Source organism: Condylura cristata, unplaced genomic scaffold (assembly GCF_000260355.1).
Source record: "Condylura cristata isolate star-nosed mole 26May11 unplaced genomic scaffold, ConCri1.0 scaffold00033, whole genome shotgun sequence".
NCBI classification, from domain to species: Eukaryota; Metazoa; Chordata; class Mammalia; order Eulipotyphla; family Talpidae; genus Condylura; species Condylura cristata.
The window spans coordinates 4,237,086-4,256,782 of NW_004567134.1; the positions used below are offsets into that span (position 1 = coordinate 4,237,086).

General features: G+C 35.5%; 1 protein-coding gene across 1 annotated transcript; it reads right to left on the reverse strand.

The window, feature by feature from the left end:
• Positions 1–570: 570 nt before the first annotated feature.
• On the reverse strand, positions 571–18,708 carry NR1D2 (nuclear receptor subfamily 1, group D, member 2). The gene is made up of 7 exons (XM_004692280.2): positions 18,426–18,708; positions 17,342–17,430; positions 15,435–15,579; positions 13,044–13,666; positions 10,631–10,816; positions 9,327–9,537; positions 571–4,073 (listed from the first exon to the last, which is right to left on the reverse strand). The coding sequence occupies exons 1-7, from the start codon at positions 18,481–18,483 to the stop codon at positions 3,877–3,879; spliced, it is 1,509 nt and encodes a 502-aa protein (XP_004692337.1). The 5' UTR covers positions 18,484–18,708; the 3' UTR covers positions 571–3,876.
• Between the last annotated feature and the right edge of the window lie 989 nt (positions 18,709–19,697).

Genomic DNA, 19,697 nt, shown 5'->3' on the forward strand with positions numbered 1-19,697 from the left:
GTGGGTTGAGATTTGTCTCTCAAAAGTACTTTTCAAGAAGCCCCAAGGAATGCTCACCACCATAAGAAAAACAAGAGGTTGCTTGGTAGAGGGGGAATCTGCATCCCACCAAACCCTTCCTTATGGGATTTGCAATGTACATCTACTCATTGAGCACAGAACTGACATGAAAACACCTGAGTAACCCAGCACTCCCAAATGCACTTATCAAGGAGCTCATTTCTCTCACCTAACATCAACTAATATTCCCAGAAAAGTGGAGGCTATTACAGAACTGGGAAACAACAGGGAGTGTTATTTAAGTAACTGCCAGAGTCTCTCTAGAGCATGCAGTAACTACGGAAAAAGGGGTCAGTCATGCTGAGGAGTCTTATTCCATCTACAGCCAACGCTGATTCTTGGCAAGCACCCCATCCTCTTTCCCCATTTCCGGCCCAGAGTATCACCTTAGCAAGTACTACAAACCCCTCTCCAGCCGGTATTACAGAAAATTGCAACAATCCTTACTAGACTCTCTAAACAAACTCTAAAATCTTTTTTTTTTTTTTTTTTGCAAAGCCCTGTGTGTATGTTCCCCCATGCTGAAACAGAGATTTACATAGGAGATGCTGTGAGCTCAGGGGAAAGCAGCAAGTTAAATTTTAAGTGGTCCATAAAAACGTCGAAACGGAAGGAGACCAAAAACCGTATTTGGTTAGAAATAACATTTATTACCCCTTCCCATGTACAGATCACTTCTCAGACACATGAAGATGTATCCATGTCCTCATCAGTTTGTAGAAAATAAGCTTAATTATTTCCTGTCAACAATATATTTCTATCATTTTTTTTAAAACAATAGCCATTTAAGTTTTTCCAAGTTAGTTCAAGAACAGCTTCAAGTTTTATGTTTTGGATCAACTCAAGACAACCTTTGTTTATAGGTAACAATTTCCTGACAGAGACCCTCCCCCCAACCCCTAAAAAAAAAATCTATATCCTAAGTGATAAACTCTTCTTGTACATTCAGCAAACTTTATATTGAAAAGGAAAAAAATAATTGAGATAGGTACTTACTCTCGTGCACAGTAATAAATCTAGCTGAGCTTCTACACCTTGCTTTGCAATGATGTTTACATAAATCATATCTTACCAAGTACAATGGTAATTTCTTGAAATGTAGATATGAAAGCTATACAATTAGTCCACTGACATTTCCTTTAAATTTTTAAATCTGTAATTAAACCATCACCCTAAGGAAAAGCTTCATCCCAAGCAGATGTTTCCCTTTCCCTCAGCTATTTCTCTCTAAAAGCCTGAATCCTTTCTCAGATCATGTAAAGAGACACAATAAAAGCACAAGGGAAAAAATGTTTTAGCTTGCTGACATAATGCCCGTAAGTTTGCTGACACAATGCCCGTATTTTGACTTTAAAATGTAAAATCAGTTAAAGCATCACTTAATTCATACAGTACATTATTAATTCATCAACAGTGTCCCACTGACTCAGAAGTTTCCTAAACTGGTAGCCTTCTTTGCATATACTAAGTTTATAACCAATGACTCAACCAAAGAATGTGCTTGTAGTAGGCTGCTGGTTTAATTTTAGAATTAGAAGATTCAACATTGGGCTATTTTCAAAGATAGAAATGCTACTGATGGCATAAGGACTATTAATTTTGTTTCCCATTACCTACAGGAAGAATTCATTCAAATAAAATTTTACAAGACAAATGCGAATCTATATGCCTATATATAGATGTATACGTGTATATACTGAACCTAACTAAAGTTTTATAAGCAATTCTAACATAGTTCTGGTTACACATTCCTAAAGACTTAGTAATTGTTTTAAAGGTAACATGTTATAAAGAGGCTTATGCAAAAGGCAAAAATTAAGAATCAACATGATCTCTGAGGTCTTCATATTACTTCAAAACGCTGTTTCTATTCCCATAGAAGAAAACTATGCATTTATCTTAGGGGAAAAAATTATAAAAAGATAATGCTATCATGTAAAGAATTCACAAAAACTATACTGTATATCCCATAGAAGTCTTACCTATTTAAGGTAAACCACAATTACGGTTTTATATTGTATTACAGACATCGCCATCACCTTTCCTCTTTAATAATGAGAGGGTTTAACTTTTTTTTAATGACTTAACTAGTGCCACAGAGATTCAAGTCCCAGTAGCAACAAGTTAAACAAGATTACAAAATAAGGCATTCTGCTCACATCATTAAAATAACAAGCTGAGTATAAGAAAGTGGGCTCTTTTCATTTTTGTAATTTTATATAATTCAAAAATTAGAAGACAATCTTCAACAAAAAAAAATCCAATTAGTTGCTATTTTCCAGGGAAACAGAAACATACATAAAATTCCCAACTTTGGCTATTTCTCCTACTGTCATAAAAAGAGGCTGATCTATCTACTAAGCCCAATATTAGAAGTATGGATAAGTTATCTTTGACTATACTATTTGCAAGCCTGTAGGTCGTCACACACAAAATGATTTTTCAAACTATAGATTAAATCTAATTTAAGAATATCCCTGTAGTGTCATTTAGGGGGAAGAAAAGGAGACTCAGAACACATTTGTGCATCCATTCTCTCTCACACACACACACATGCACACACGCACGCACACCAACATATTAAACAGTTTGCTTAAACATTGATTGGTTCTTCAAAATTCTTCATCATCAAGCTGCAGCATGTGTATAAGGGGCAATATTGTAACCTTTGTCAGCACAAGGTAAGAATCTGAATAACTTTTAAACATCTAGTACCTTGAACTGAAGATTTTACCAAAGATGAATTCTAAAATACATGTGTTTTGAAATTTGGACTCAACTGCTGTTACATTTTTACAGTAAGTATTGTTTAAATAAACAAAAATAGAGCATAAATTCAATATTCTACTGTCTAAACAGTTAAGCAATGATTATGTCATCAACAGGTAAAATGCACCTAATTTGGGTCTTTTGACACCTCTTGTTTTAAGTTTATTGTGATAAAGTTCTTCACAGTTTAAAATATTGTGAAGAAATATATTTATGTATAGCTATATTCACATATATTATGTACACATACTATGTATTTGATGTACCCATAAACTTTGAATATATGTGTGCCAGTAGGACACCCCACACATATGCAGGAACCCTGAATAATAGATTGGTGTGGACAGTGAAACTTTTCAGAAATGCTTAGAAATAACAAAGAATATTATTATGGATAATTATAATAACAAAAACATTACTGTATTTACATAGTGCCTATCTCCCAAGAGGTAAGTATGCTCTATAGACATTTTTTAACATCTCTGTGAGGTGGGGCATTGGGAACACTATTAAGTCTCATTTTCCATAACCAACTAACCTGCCCAGGATCATACACTTTAAAAGAGACAGAGTAAAATACAGACATGGAAGTCTCCTAACTTGAAAAGTCTCCAATTACTGGATCAAATATTCTTGTGAAATCAAATTTTCACGATATAATAGAATTTCTACCACAAAGGATTAATGTTTCAATCTTCAAACACCTGTGATTGTGCACTGTTTCTATACCACAGGGAGATCAAAATGTTTTTTGGCTTTGGCAGATGAAAAAGTCTGACATTCAGTGTGATTATATATTTCAGTGTAACTTCTCCAGTTTAAGTGCGACACAGCTGATTGGTCTGTCAGGGAAATGTGGTCAATATCTAATCATGGCTGAAGAAATCTCAATCCAAACAGCTACTGCATGATAACAGAGATAGCCTACAATCTGTATTGTCTTAAAGATCATTTCTATCTCCACATATAGTATACACATATAAATAAGCATTACAGCACAAAATGTACAGTTAGCATGAGTCAGTTCGTATTTAAATAACAAAGGCCTTAGGGGTGAACTTTAAAGGCCAAGAGCTCCTCAGAGTGCATGTTATTTAAAGATCGAAGATCTGGCAACTTTAGAAGAAGTTTTGTAAAAATAGAGGCCTCGTTTGGATGATTTTTCATTATTAAGGTCCTTAGTGCACGAATAAGGGTTTCCTGCAAAGCTTCCACAGAATTGACGTTTTCTATTCCAGATCGATCTAAGGGAGAGGGATGAAAGAAGAACCTATTAGTAACATTAAACATAAATTTTTGAATTGGCTCATTAATGCCATTAACAAATTCAACAAGGTTTTCATACATTGAAACAAAGGCAAAAAATTGACAATTTTCTTAAACTAATGATAAATTTTTGTAACTACTGCATTATAAAAATATATAGCATATAGTACATGTGACAAATCAAAGTTCTTTATTGCTAAGCTAATTTTGTTCACAAAAAACCTACGGGTTCTGGTTTTTAAAATTAGATGCCATCTGTTGATTTCAACCGCTAACTGGCAAAGTGAAATGAATAATGTAGTTTAGAAATACATTTTTACTCAACCCATCATATATCCACATTCATGTAAATACCATGTCTGGCAGGCAGATTCTAAAATGGCCTCCTGTGAGCCCTTATCCTGGTATATATTTCTATGATAGCCTTCTCCCTTTGCGAGGACTAGACATACTAAGTCACAATGAACAAACTATTAGATCGCAAAATAAAATAAAATCTGACTTCCATCTTAGGCACTAAGTCACACAGTAATAAGTGATACAGCATTGAACTTTATTACCTAGTTATATTAATCTGCATTCACTCTAATTTTGCATAATATTTTAATAAGCTCATCATAAAAGATGTTAACACATTAGTGATTTAGTATAAACCAACAGTAAGGTTATCTATCTTAACAAAGCCTGTCTTTTGCCCATGGAATTTTTATATCAGCAAGAGCTATTTCTCCCCTTTACAATAGGAGGCAGTGGTGTGCAAGAAATATTCCATACCTTGCTGTACAGAGTTGTAACTATTAAGAAAAAGACTTCTCCACAGAAGCAACATTTTCTAGCAATTCACTTCCTTTTTTTCACTTTCTTACAAGGAAGTTGAGGAAGTAACTAGCAGCTCAAAAAGATCGTTTGCAAAGTAAGCATTAGAACAAGGTTTAAACTTAATCGTGGGGAGAAGAGAGTATTACTTAGTCTAAATATAGGAAAAAATGATGAAAACAGGTTTACTGTATGGTAGAGGGCAACAGGTGCATGGCGGCCGGTGCGCTGCAGTTACACACGCCTGCAGAGGTTGGCACCCAGAGTTCGGAATCATACAATTTTATAAACTGTTACCATGATCATTTTAAAAGAATGTAATAAAAAAAATTTTTAAGTAATATCAGCTTAGTTTCTATTTAATAAAATCTGGACTATTCTTATGGAGAAAGAAACTGATGGTGCAGCAGTTCATAAATTTTTCAGACAAAACTGTTAGAAAAAAAGACCTCTTAACATTTGACTTCGACCATATAATTCTAAGACTCATCTTTGCAAAAACACTTAAGAGTTCCAATAATGCTTCGAAGAGCCTCTTTGGCCTCTAATTATTCAAGTAATTTTTTTTTTTTTGTAACATCCTTACACCTCACTGATTCATCATTGAATGTATGCAGTTAGTGTGACAGGTGCTAGGGAATTTAGCAGTGAACAAAATAAACCAAAGTCACTTCCCTCAGGGAGCTCATGTTTCACAAAATAATTGGTTTGCATTTATGATCAGTAGCTTACAACACCAACAACAGGAAAGAATGACAGGGAATCCCACACACACACAAAAAAATTTAAGAAGTAAACAGTAAGTGCAGAAGGATATCTGAGACAGAACTTTGAAGTTACTGGTCCTTGGTTCGACAGTTAGTGCTTGGAAGACCTATGCTTTACAACTTAAGAGCATCTATACTGAAAAGCATTAATTGTATTAAATTTTTCTAAAACTTCAATTTCTAAAACCATGGTCTTCATGACTTTATGAAAAAACCTAACTACAAATCTAGCTATATTGTAAATAACCGTCCTCTAGAGACTGGAAGAATAAATGCACAGATTAAAGTACATGGTTACACTGCCACTTGCTCATGAGCCAGCTATCTTCTACTTCCTTAGTTGGTTCTTCTCTCCAAATCTTCTATGTGTACTCACTTTCTACAGGATGAAAGTTAAAAACTTCAATAAAACCTCTATGAAGACCACCGAAATCCATGTCTAAATGAGTTGCTCTCATATTTATTTACCAGTCCCTAAATTTGAACTGAAAGTGAGCGCTGCCATTTCACACCACCTGAAAAAAAATAATTACCTTTCAGATATAATTTCTCTTCTCTTCATAGTATCAAGATTCTTCCGGTCTCAGAGGTAAATATCATCTTTGACAGTCCTCTCTGCCTTAGCAGCTAGTGCTGTTCTGTTATCATGCAGTGTACTGGGAAAGCTCTGAAGCTAGACTAATAAGAGTTCAAATGCCTGCCAGTCAATTATTAAAAATGTAACCTTAGGCAAATTATATAATCCCTTTGTTTCTCAAAATCCTTGCCTATATAACTGAGGATAACATGTCCTAACACACACCAGGGGCTGTTGTGAAGCTAAAATTATATAAGATCTAGAAATTAAGTAGCATTTCTTCTGGAAACAACCAAATCAAAGCCTAGAAGGCAACTAGGATTCCAGAATAACAAAAAGCTATTTTAAATATAAAGCAAACTATCATGTTGATTAATTCTAAGCAACTAATACAGAATATAAATAAATAATCCACCTTTTCTCTAATGCTAGGAATAATCCATCCTTTATGGTGGCAACAGGTTAGGGGAGAAATTTATGTACTTGTCTACCATTTTTACCCCCGTGAGAATAAAATAAACACTATTTACATAATCATAATACTGTAAATGCTGAGTTTTTACTCTGCATTTTTTTGTTATGATAAAGCATGAAAGGTAATCACAATTACAGAACAGAATATAAATGTTTTAATCCTCAACTATGTAAATGAACCAATATAGCAAAAGAGCATGCTAAGGAGGAAACAGAAAACTGTCTCCCTGTACACTAAGAAGGTACTTTCTAAATCAGAGATTTTGTAAAAGTTAAGGATCAAAGAATGTGCGCATATTAAAATTGTAATAATTACAACTAATAAAGTAACCAAAAAAGTAAAACAAAAATTGAGAAGAGAGTGCTTTAATTTATCAGTTATCTCTATAATAACAAGATAGTAACACAGTATTTAGAGGTGGACAGACAGGCAATCATCAAAACAACTAAAAAGAAAGATGATTAGAAATCTAATTTGCTGCAGAATAAGAATGGGGATAGAGACTTTTTCATTTTATAAACGTCTACAGTTTTTGTATTTCATTTCCTGCCTAGATACTGCTTTTTACTTTGTAAAGAGTTAAAACTGATATGAACACTGTCATATATTTAAGTGAAAATGACATGTTTTAAATGCACAGAGTTGTATATAATTGTGTGGTTTGTATATCTTCATATGTAAACAATAAAAGTGAGAATGCTTTTCATTTTTCATAATCAATCTTTTCTTAATATTTCAAACTTTCTTTATATACCATCTATCAATAAGTCAAAAAGATAAATGGGGGCCCTCCATGGTGGTGCAACAGGTTAATGCACAGCACTGTGAAGCTGGCTGCAGCTGTCTTGATAAGTGTTCTATCCCCAGCCAGGGAGGTGACCCAAATGGCATGGCAGACCTCTCCTGACCCACCTACTGCTCCCCTCAGCAGTGTACTTCATTGACCTGCCTGTTCTGCTCCCCACTTTGACTCTGGTGAATCCTCTCATGGCCCCTGCACCTCTGGCCTGTACCCCAGTTCTGTATGCATAAATAAATAATTAAATCTTAAAAAAAAAAGAAATTAGCAAGTAATTTCCTTTGGTTTTACAATAATAGATTAATCAGCCATCAATTCCATTACTAATTACTAATCAAGACACCATGGTAACTGAAGTGCAAGAGGCATTCAAGGTTACTAAGAAACAGGTATCCTTGGGGCCCTCCCTCGTGGTACAGCAGGTGAAAGCACAGCACTAAGAGGCTCAAGTCACTGCAGCATGAGTTCGATCCCCGCCTGCCCCAGAGGTGACCACATGGCGTGGCAGACCTCTTCTGACCCACCCGCTGCTCCCCTCAGCAGTGTACTTCGTCAATCTGCCTGTTCAGCTCCCCGCTCTGTCTCTAGTGAATCCTCTCACCACCTGCACCTCTGGCCTGTACCCCAGTTCTGTATGTATAAATAAATAAATCTTAAAAAAAAAAAAAGAAACACGTATCCTTTATTGACGTACTACTGTATCATACTACACCCATATCATGAATACATTTTTATCTATTGAAGTAGAAATCAGAAAAAGAAGTCAAAGAATGTTTCCAATCCTTTAAAATACTTCCACTGCATAGGTCCTTTAAAATATACAAAGTATACAAAGAAATTGTTAACCATAGTAGTTATTAATTTGTAGTTAATCCATGTAATCATGGGTTACATCTTAACACACCTAGCACAGAGTCTTTTGCACAATAGGAAGCAAGTGGGAAATTCAAACCATATCAAAATATTGTAAAATTCTCAAATGTTTTAAAATAAAATTACTGATACATACACAAAATAGCTGACACATGTGACACAACAAAGTCATTATGTGTCATTTATGAGTAGTTTTTGGGAGTAATCACTGCCTTAATGGCTATTCTCTAAATGGAAATACTTTGGTCAGAATAATTGCAATATAAATAAAAGCAAGCTGGCAGGGAAATTGGGAAATATCAATGCTTCATAAAATATTAAATCTATGACCAAAAAATCACGGTCACTCATTCCAACAGTGACTGAGCATTTAGTCTGTACTAGTTACCGTGGTCAGGCTTATGTGGGAATACCCCTTTGTTTCACAGGATGTGGAAACCAAGACTCTAAAGAATAAAATTATTTTCCCAGTCACCTACAAAATTCAGTGGGAAAGTTGGGTGAAAGCCTATAATTCATAATTCAGTGATTTTTTTTAACAAAACACACTGATCCATCTAGATAATTTTGACATTTTCAAGTAACCCACAGAATATTTTAATTGAAACTTAGATTCATATTAGAACCATCTGCATGCAGATAAACAATGTCCCAAGAAGTAAATCCATGAAATTAAAACTTAGATCCAGGAAAAGATTATGAAAAAGTCATGACTCAGAGAAGTAAATGTGAAGCTCATCTAAAGACCATTTTATACCATATAGTACCTTTACTGTCACTATAAAAAAATACTAAGATTCATATAGATTAGCATCTTCCTTGAGATGTCTATAAACACTTGCTAGGAACTAGTTAACTGCTGCCTTCTCCCTAACTGGTCACTATACTTTAGCGTGTAGCACAATTTTGAGCCTGCTTGCTTACCTGCAGATACCAGGACAACCGCTGTAAACAAACTCATCTCTTCATCACTAAGTTGGAGGGCATTTAGCTTCTCACTAAATTCAAACATAGAGTTAAGCAGATCCCCTGCTCCCATTGAGTGTAAATCATCCACACTATACTTCTTTCCACTTAAAAAGGTGACTGTACGCTCTTTTGCATCAAATAATGATGCAAACCGTACCATTAAAACCTGGAAAAGAAAAAGATTTAAATGTAGTTGTGGAAGTTGAATTATAATTCTTAAGAAATAACTCAGTATTCAAGTCTGTTAAGAAAGATCCCACACACAGGACCTTCCTGGTAGCACAGGGGTTAAAGACACAGCTAACAAGCAATTCCCAGCCACTGCAGCTTGAGTTTGATCCCCTGCCAGGGAGGTGACCCACATGGGGAAGCAGACCTCTTCTGTCCCACCTGCTGCTCCCCTCAGCAGTGTATTTCAGTGCATTTGCCTATTCTGCTCTCCACTTTGTCTCTGGTGAATCCTCTCATTGTCCCCGCCCCCACCTCTGGTTTATATCCCAGTTCTTGAATGTATAAAATTTTTTAAATGAATAGGTACAATATAAATATAAGAAAACCATGGAAGAAAAACTGAGTTTTATGTTCACCTAGAACCAATTTCAATCAAATTATCTATCAATATAATAAAAAATTCCAAGAACATCAAAAATGTTCCAGTGACCAGTGGCAAAATATTTGAGTCCTGTGATACTCTGAAACTTTATTAATAACAATTCTGAAATGCAAATATGAAATTAAAGCAGGCACTAGTGCCAAGAAAAAAATGGCAGGAGTAAAAAGACAGTAAATATTAGAGGCTGTAATACTAAGCTGGCTACCACTTGCTATCAAGAACGACTGAGAACTCAACCTGTGGAACCATCCAGGGAGAAGTGAGTATCTGTCACAACTCAACAACACCAGGGAAGCCCTAAGTAGGTGAGAGCACAGGGAGAGATACTGTCAGATGTCCTACTAAAGTCAGTAACAGCCACTGCCCAAAGCACACACAGAATGAACTACAGCAAGAGCAGATGGAGTAGATGCATAACCCAGGATTCTGCAGTGAGGTTGAGGCTGAGAGGTCTGAGGTGGTATATAAAGGGGTATGTGATACATCCCCAAAAATATTCTACAATCTCAAAAAAGACAAAACCACATTCTATTTAAGCCTTATTCTGTATTAAACATAGTAAATGCCAGGCCAGGCTCTGCGTAAGTGTCTAAAACTCTGTAGAACCTACTAAATCCACATTTGACAACTAGAACTTGATACCTACCTCAAAAGTCCCAGCCTTTAAAAGGTTGACCTGGTCATGCTGAGAAAGATCTCTGAACCCAGGAATACGTTTTGCAAATTCCACCACTTCTTTCACAGCTGGGGTGAAACTCATTGAAAATTCTTCCCAGATTTCATGTCCTGATTTATGAGGATCCACATATGGAGACTTACTCATTGGACAGACCTAGCATGCACAAAACAGGAAAAGACTTAAATTGTGATTGGTGGTAAAGTACATTGGAAGTGGTATCGGAAGTGGTATCTCAATCACTAGAAACCCCAATATGAAAATAACCTGCAGACCCAGGCGAGAAAATAATAAGAATAAATAACAGCCATATACCCCCACATTTTGTGGGGGTGGAGTGGGGAATGGGATAAAAAACAGGGGGTGGGGTGGGGGGAGAGTACACAGGACTATGGTGATGGCACACAGGTGACTCGGTGATGGGAAACCCACGGGGATTACAGTTGAGATGAAAAAAATGTACAAAATGATGTAAAAATAAACTATTATATTATATAAAAAGAAAAAGAAAATAACCTGCAGGCACAATTAAATCTTCTGCTAATACTTTCTCCATGTGCTACTGGCCTTGTGATGGAAAGCCTCAAGGCAACCTAATTTAAATAGCGACTAACTTGCTATCATTAAGAGATAGCCTAAACAAAAATGAAATCTATAATAAGCTATTTGAAAAACCTACACAGGTTTAAGGGATTATTTGTAACACTACTGCCATCTTATGCTGGTTTCATAGTTTTCGTACAAATTCATATATATTTACTTGACTCTCAACCCTATTCATTATGGCAGGTATTATACTCATCATTTCTTAGATGAAGAAACAAGTGTCTAAGATTTAATCATCCAACTTTAGCTAGAAGTCACAGGCCTAGAACCCAAGCCCACCTTTAATATGAATTTCAAAACTTGCATTTTTCTAAGTAGATATAATGTAATTTCAAAAAGGAAAAAATAGTGAGATGTCTCATTTTTTTTTTTAAGGTCACCATTTATTTCATAAACAATGGTGTGACCATTGGCCTCCATTTATTCTCTTTAAGAAACAATTACTAGAAAATCAAGTTACAACTTCTAAATGAAGATTGGGGAGAAAAAAAACAGAATGGTATAAAAATCCTATAATGATGATGATATATGGACTGTATATTAATAAAATAAGCCTTTAAATTTTCATTAAATCCAGGCCTCCCTGGTGGTGCAGCGGGTTAAAGCACAGCACGAAGAAGCTAAAGCCACTTCTGCATGAGTTCGATCCCCGCCTTCCCCAGAGGTGACCATGGCATGGCAGACCTCTCCTGACCCGCCCGGTGCTCCCCTCAGCAGTGTACTTCGTCAATCTGTCTGTTCTGCTCCCCACTATGTCCCTGGTGAATCCTCTCACCCTCTGCAGCTCTGGCCCGTACCCCAGTTCTGTATGAATAAATAAATAAATCCTTTAAAAAAAAAAGCAAAACAAACAAACAAAAATTTCATTAAATCCATAGAAGATCAAGGAATGTGATAATTCTATAACCATGGAGCACATCACAAAATCAGAACCTAAATGCTTATATATTTTTCTCTCCTTAAAACAGTGACTAAATCTAATAAAATGTAAGGTAACCTCTCATATGCATGGACTCAAATATTTCAAAGTGAGGTGGTAAAAACCTAACTTGAGTACTAAGGTATAGTCAACTATTTTTAAAAGAAAAGATAATTATCTGACTGCAGAAAATACCAAGCACTACCAAAGGGCCTTATGGTTTAAACTATATTTGATGCAATATTGCTGCTTTTAATCAAATTTGGATTGAATATAAACACTGTATTTTCATGTAGATGCTTGCATTTGATGGGGAAAAAAACCCACTTGAATATTTATTCATCTCACAGGATAATGTCTAAGGAAAGCCTTAGAAATTTGCTTATTAAATTTCCCTAAACTCTTAAATCAGAAAAGTATTCACACTCAAAGAACTTGCATCACATTGTTAAAGCAAATTCCTTCGCTAGAAATCAAAGAATGACTGACTGTTTCAAGTGAAAAGATCAGACCTTTGAGAAAATCCCAGAGCTACTAAGGCTGTGATTAACCAGAATACTTAGAATTTGAAAGGGATTTCTAAAGCTAGAGGACCAAGTCTGCATGAATCATATTTAAAAAAAAAAAAAAATCCTAATGTTAATCATTGTATCAATCAAACCACATGCGTGTACCTAGCTCTGTGTGAAATTAGGTCATTCAACAAAAGCTGTTGACTAAAAGTCTTTGACCTAAAATACTGTATAAAATTGATCTGGTAGGTTTTCTGACACTTATCCTCCAAATTAAAGACAATTTTCAAAGCTTTCCTTGATACAAGTAAGCAAAAAATAATAACAATAATTGTTTTCACTATACCAGATGCATTCTCCCTCCAGTGTTGCACAGGTAGCTATTCTTGTTCTCATTCTGAGAAAATCCATCTATGGAAACTCTATCACATACTCTTTGAGTATAAGCATTTGAGAAGTTCATACAGTGTCCATTTGCAATACAAATGGCATGCCCATTTGGGTAATGCATTATGTTTCTCCCTTTGTACTGTCCATTGAGATGCTGCTGGCTCTCACTACAGGGAAAATGGCTGCTAAGCCCGCTGCCACAATGGTCATGATTTAAATTATACTGCTCCAGGTTCTTGGGAATCCGTTCCCTCTGGGGCTGGATGGTCTCTGCTGAGTTTTCTTGCTGCTCTTGATTGTACATAAAGGTATCCTTGTGTGCTCTGGTCACCATGCCAATCACTTCTTCCTTTGCAAAATCAGAAGACGAAGGAGAACTTTTGATATTTTCTTGCTCCAGCTGGGGCTTGGGTCTCAGCTGTTCCTGGGCTGGTAAGGCTGTTTGTTCATGATGTTCTATTAATGTGTCATTCTGCAAATGACCACTGAACTGGCTGTTCATCATGGTCTTCATTGCACTTTGCATTTCAATTAGCATCCTCTGTTTTTCACGTTTAGGAATACGACCAAACCGAACAGCTATTGAAGAAACAGATATTTAATATCTATATTCTAAAGATATAACATAAAAGAACAACACAAAATTATAGATACAGCTTCTAGAAATACAAGTAAAAAAAATGTCTACGTGTGTTAGACATAAATTGTTCTAATAATATTCTAAACCTTCTGGTTGTTTTTGATATACCATCAGAAGTAGAAGTGGGAAGAAAATTTTCCATTTTTCTCCCAAAACAAAAGTAAGGAGATCTACCTCTTGGTGATTTTATATTCTAAATCTAAAAATGAAATCTGAATTAACTAATGAAAATCACAGTTTGAAGTGAACCAAAATTACCACACAGCACCTCATTAAATGGCTGAAGGCTCAGTTCTTAAGAAGGCATGTGGGATTCATCTACCCACATCCATTAACGTTAATGGAACCTAGAAGGTACAATCACTCCCTGAACATGTGACCTTTGTCAATTTATTTTCATAACCTTATTCACAACACACAACTATTAAATGATCTGCCCTCTCCTCATCTGGTTTCTTAAAAAGGAAAGTCTTAAAGGAAAGAAACAATAAGCCTATAGAAAGTTACTAGAAAATAAGCTAGCAGGATTTTAATTAAATGCAACAGAATAAAAATGAAATCATTAATCCTCCATTCTTTTAGCAGCTAGTCTTAAAATGTGTTCTATCTCCAGCAATCCTGCCCCTAAGGCAAAGAAAAGATTTTTTTCCTAGTCTAATATTTATACAGAGATAATAAAAATTCAGTGTCTCCACACAGCAAAAAACTCTTATCTAATTATATACTCTAACATTATCACTGTCACAGACTAACAAGTTTATCATGCCTCACATTCAACTTCTACTCCCTCCTTTACAAACCATGGTCATTTTTATTCTTTTGAAGCAATCACAGTATTCATCAACTATGACTTAGTATTTCTAGTGCTAAAGAACATGTCCTCAAAACATCATCACTGAAATCCATGATTCAAGAAATTCCTTTTGCAATACTATATTTCTGAACCCATAAACTATTAGAGTAACCTAAGGGACTGCGCTTAAATGATCCTTCCCTAGATAAATATCAGGTTCTGTTCTTAGCAATTCTTAACCCTAATAAACTAATCCCTCTGAAAACTCATACCACTTGTTTGTTACTTAGAAAACAATGAGTCTTATCCACGATGTCTGTAAGCACAATAAAAGAGTCAAATCTAGCAATGATTTCATCCACAGATAATACTAGCTGTCCCACAAATTTTTACAGCCTTTATTTTGCATGGAAATGGATTATTCCAGAACTGAGAATCACTTCCCATTCTCACCCCTAATGACTCTTTCAAGTTTTTGCCTCTTGATATATTCAGAAACTTTCCTGAAAGTACAGTATTATCTCATGGCTGAGAAAGTGAGAGATAACTCTCATAAAGAAAAATGGGTTCCTCAGTAATGCTAAGAAATCAACAGAAAAAGCCAATATTCTTATACTTTAAAAATTATATATATTTTCAGGAGGGGGCAAAGTATTTGAATTGTATAGGGGGGAAAGAGATCTTTCTACAAAAAGTAAAAATAAGTAAGCCAAGAGCTGTTTCTGAGGTGATGATGCTGAAGTTGAACTTTAATGAATTTGGCATCCTACAAAGCATCAAAATGTGTTTTCTAAAATCTGCATCACTCTAAGTACAAGAGGGCTTTTGGTAACTGGCTTATAGCTCTGGTTTATGCTGAGGAATAAAAATCAAGCTCCATATTAATAAGAGCACTCCTTAAACAGAGAACATACCATCTCTCGACATTCCAACAGACAGACACTTTTTGAAGCGACACTGCTGACATCTGTTCCTATTCATTCTCATTATAGAACAGTTTTCATTCTTCAGGCACTTCTTGTATTGTATGTTTTGCTGAATGCTTCTCCGAAAGAAACCCTAAGTACAAAAAAAATCCAGATGAATTCCTTAGAGCACTCCCTCCATAACTAACTAGTCCCCATATCTAACAGCCACCTGTGAAATAATTTTGGCTTAAAGCAGAAAACATAGTACTGACACAGTTTAACTGGATTCTCACCAGTATTAGTATGCACCCAGGTTTACTAGCCAAATAAAACTCTTCTTCCTTTTGCCTTTGCCAAACCCTACCTACCTATCTATTACCCAACTCTACCTAGAGCTGCATTTTCCAGGTTATACTGCTAAACACAAATTCCAAATCTTAAGATATGAATGATTGATTCTTAAAGGCTTTACAAAGAAGTTATTCCATAGTTATAATTCCCTCATGAGAACGAAATATCACATTAGCAGACCTTGGTCCTTTTCTGCATCACTGCCTTATGAACCCTGCAAGGCCTACTTAGATGTGCCAGATGTTCCTGGCTACTTGTCAGCAACAGGTAAGTGTTACACTACACACCATACACCCACAGCCCAACTAACGAGCTGAAGAAAGAAAATACACGGGTAAATGACTGCCTTTACTATGAACAGTACATGTTCTGTGATACTCCTTCAAATATACCCTGCTTAATGATTCCAGGGAGAAAAGAAAACTCAAAAACATAAATAGCAAAATTATTTTAAACTGCATTTTTCTTCAATATTACATAATTAACCATAAATTTCATGAGTCTGTATTAGTAACCATGGGATACTATATTTTTTGTATTTTATTACTGTATACCGCAATTCTACATTTGCTGAGGGTACTACAAGATATAAGCCAAGTTATACAGGGTGTAAAACAACTATATGTATTTATGGAATGCACAATTTGGTTCATTTGCTCATGCTTTTGTTTCTCTAGCTATAAAATGAAAATGGCCCAAAATTACTTCACATTTTTGTATAATACATATATTTATAGAACTTTTAGACAGTGGCTAAGCACTACATTTATATAAAATACTAATTTTTGTGACCCAACCATTAAGATCTACCAAACTCACAATTCATTCAGTGTCACCTTAGAAATATTTCTTCTTAGATCATGCATATTCATTATCTTGCTCACCTACCTATCCTACCAACCTGGATTCTTGCTTCTGGCTTTCAGAGAATTGCAAAAGCAAGTATGTTGGCCATGTTAATTTTTGAAACTCGGGAGAAAGGACTGTGCCAGATTAAAGAGAGAAAGATTCTCTGGATATAAGCAGGAGGTACAAACGTCAGCTCTGGAGTATCTGACCAACACTCCAAGAAACACTCAGCTAACATATAGGATAAACTTCCCCAAGTGCTCCAGTTACACTCAAGATTCTTCTACTCTTTAACTTTTGAGATAAAACATCTTTTAAGCATCTTAAAATTATTCCCATCCCCTAGTACTTGACATGTAAGAATGTCCGAGTATTGGATGAGGACTTCAAAGTTTGGTTTAAATGAAGTTCCTCTCAGGCAATTGTGACTTGTCCATTTTGCTCCCTGCTGTTTTCCCATCAACTCGAATGGAGGCTGCACATTCATGATAAGTATTTGTGTATTTAGTTTCATACCATAATTATGCTTGAGTAAAACAGCAGATTCTGATCAGATTTTTTTTAAATAATTTCACTAAATTAAAAATACATTTCTCAGAATAAGTTATGTTCATGTACTTTATAAAATCTTAAAAGAAACTGCTACCTCCTCTTCTCCCAAATTATCTTTAATCCCAGGACCAGTAACTTAAAGAAACAAAAGAAAGCTTTACCTTACAGCCTTCACAAGCATGAACTCCATAGTGGAATCCTGATGCCACATCCCCACAGACTTTACACAGTAGAACCATGCCACTAAACTCTAAGGCACAAACAAGACACAACAGTGAAAATCTGGAAAAAAAGCTTCAACTGCTTGCTTTCTTTCCAATTGAGTATTTTATTCTGTTTAACTAGTAAATAATTTTAAAAGACACAAATCTACTTTTATAATATAAAGGAAAAATCTGTACCAAAGTAACAATTCAAATCGCAGTTTTCTTTTAAATAAAGTTTATAGGACTACTATACTATCTCAGAGAGCTGGATTTTTTTTTCCTTTCCTGATGACTTTAAACATACACTGAAATTTTGTAAACTTAAGAGTTACTTTACATTAGTTATTCAAACACAAGAAAGAAAATAATTCTTTTGGATAAAAATTAAGAAGTCATACAGAGAAGTCAATCAACAAAAGGTAAAAAGAGATGATCAATTAAATTTATACATCATAGGGTCCCAGCCCATTTACCTTCATATTCTCTAAGGGATCCCAATCCTGCTACTCATTTCCAGCTTAGTTTCCTAGTCCTACATGTTCCTAGCTGCAAATTAATGAATGTAAACCCCCTTCTACCAACTGGGGACTAAGGACATGACCCATTGCAATAGTCAATCACGTAATCGAAGCAATCCTGTAGAAAGAGGGTCCAAAACATGGGTTCAAATAGTGACATCCAAGTTTGGTTGAATCTGCAAATGAGAAAATCCCTCCTGTGTAAGCAGAAGCAGTTCAAGCCCTTATTGTTCAAGGGTCAGCCATACTGTTCTAAGAAACCAAATTCAGTATGAGGAATCCAAAAGCAAGATAACTGTGAGAACACAGTAAAAGGGAATACACGCTAGAGGAAAACATGGTCAGGCAGAATATACAACTCTATTATCTTGCATTGAGTCAGCTGTGACAGCTTTTAAGCTATAGCTTTTAAAATCATCACTGAGTTCTACCCTAACTACTGAATTATCATTACCCAGAAGAAGTAATATAAAAAATCTATCAAAAAATATAATAGTATTTAGAAAACTAAAGCAGCTTACTTGTCACTCCACTATGACTCTTGGTCATCCCAGGTGCACTCGATTTGCTTGTTTTCATAGAACAATCTATTCGATCATTTTTCAAGATGCCTTCTATGTTAGAGACATCACCATTTTTGGGATTGCCATTGTTATCAGAATTAGAGCTATTTGGAGAAGATGGAACTGAAGAAGAGGAGGAGGACTGGAAACTATTCTCAGAACCCTCACTGTGACAAGAGGCAGGACTAGAGGCTGAGCTGGAAGAACTGATATAGGCAATCACACCTCCTAGAAAAGAGGGGGGAAATCAGATCATTAGGTACACAGTGGTATGTATTTTCCATTTTTGCAAATCTAAACAATCAAATCACTAATTTCTGCTTATCCCAGAAGTAAAAAGTGACTTGTTTCCTAATATTCTTCCTGCTTCCCACTTTCCACCGATTGAAAAGGTTTTCACTGGTTTCCGTATCTAAGCACATGCAAATCCATCAAGTTTCTTATTTTGTTAACTGTCGCCTAAAAGGACTGAAAAGGTTTCCTAAGCAACTACATAGCTTAAACAAATTATTTTGGTTGTGCAGAAATCTGGCTCTCATTCTCTCCTTGCCTCCTCAATCATACCTTAATACGACAAAATCCTAGAAACAATGAGTTCATCATTTACCTCCCCCAGCGCTTGGCTAAAACATCAGTTAAACAAGAACAGATGTGATATTTGGACTCTGGATAAAGTATGTTACCTTAAAAAAAAAAAAAAGGAAACTATCGGCACTGTTACTCTCAAAATCTTTGCATTTTGATGACACCAAAGACTTACATGACTTTTCACTTCATCCAAGTTGCACTTGGTTCCCCCTTCTCTACCTAGTTCTGCACTTGTAGACACACTCATCTCTAAGCAGCACTGCAGGAGTCCAGATTTGTTTTTCCAACTCATCATTTACAATAAAGGTTAAAAAGGCTAAAATGAAGAATGCACACTTTAAGAGACTAATGTTAAGGCTGAAGCTAATTCCCTCTTCTGAGTTACTCTCAAAACACTAAGCACAACTTCACCAACATAACCTCCACAAACCCTATGAAAAGTGGCACTGCCTCCTAGAGAAAACTTCCTAGGTTAAGAAATAGCATCTACCCAGCAATCCCACTCTTAGGTATCTACCCAAAAGACACAAGCAGCCCAAATGCCCAAAAGTAGATGACTGGATTAAAAAGATGTTGTATATATACAATGGAATATTACTCAGCAACCAAAAAGAGAGAAACACATGTCTTTTGCAGCATCTT

What these genes read in the sequence shown, in the direction of transcription:
- NR1D2 (XM_004692280.2), bottom strand. Translation starts at nt 18,483, where the DNA reads ATGAAAACAAGCAAATCGAGTGCACCTGGGATGACCAAGAGTCATAGT. An exon ending in TGTTGGAATGTCGAGAGATG is followed by an intron (nt 13,667 to 15,434) that starts GTATGTTCTCTG and finishes TTTCTTCAATAG; the next exon opens with CTGTTCGGTTTGGTCGTATT. An exon ending in GGTTGTCCTGGTATCTGCAG is followed by an intron (nt 4,074 to 9,326) that starts GTAAGCAAGCAG and finishes CCTCTCCCTTAG; the next exon opens with ATCGATCTGGAATAGAAAAC.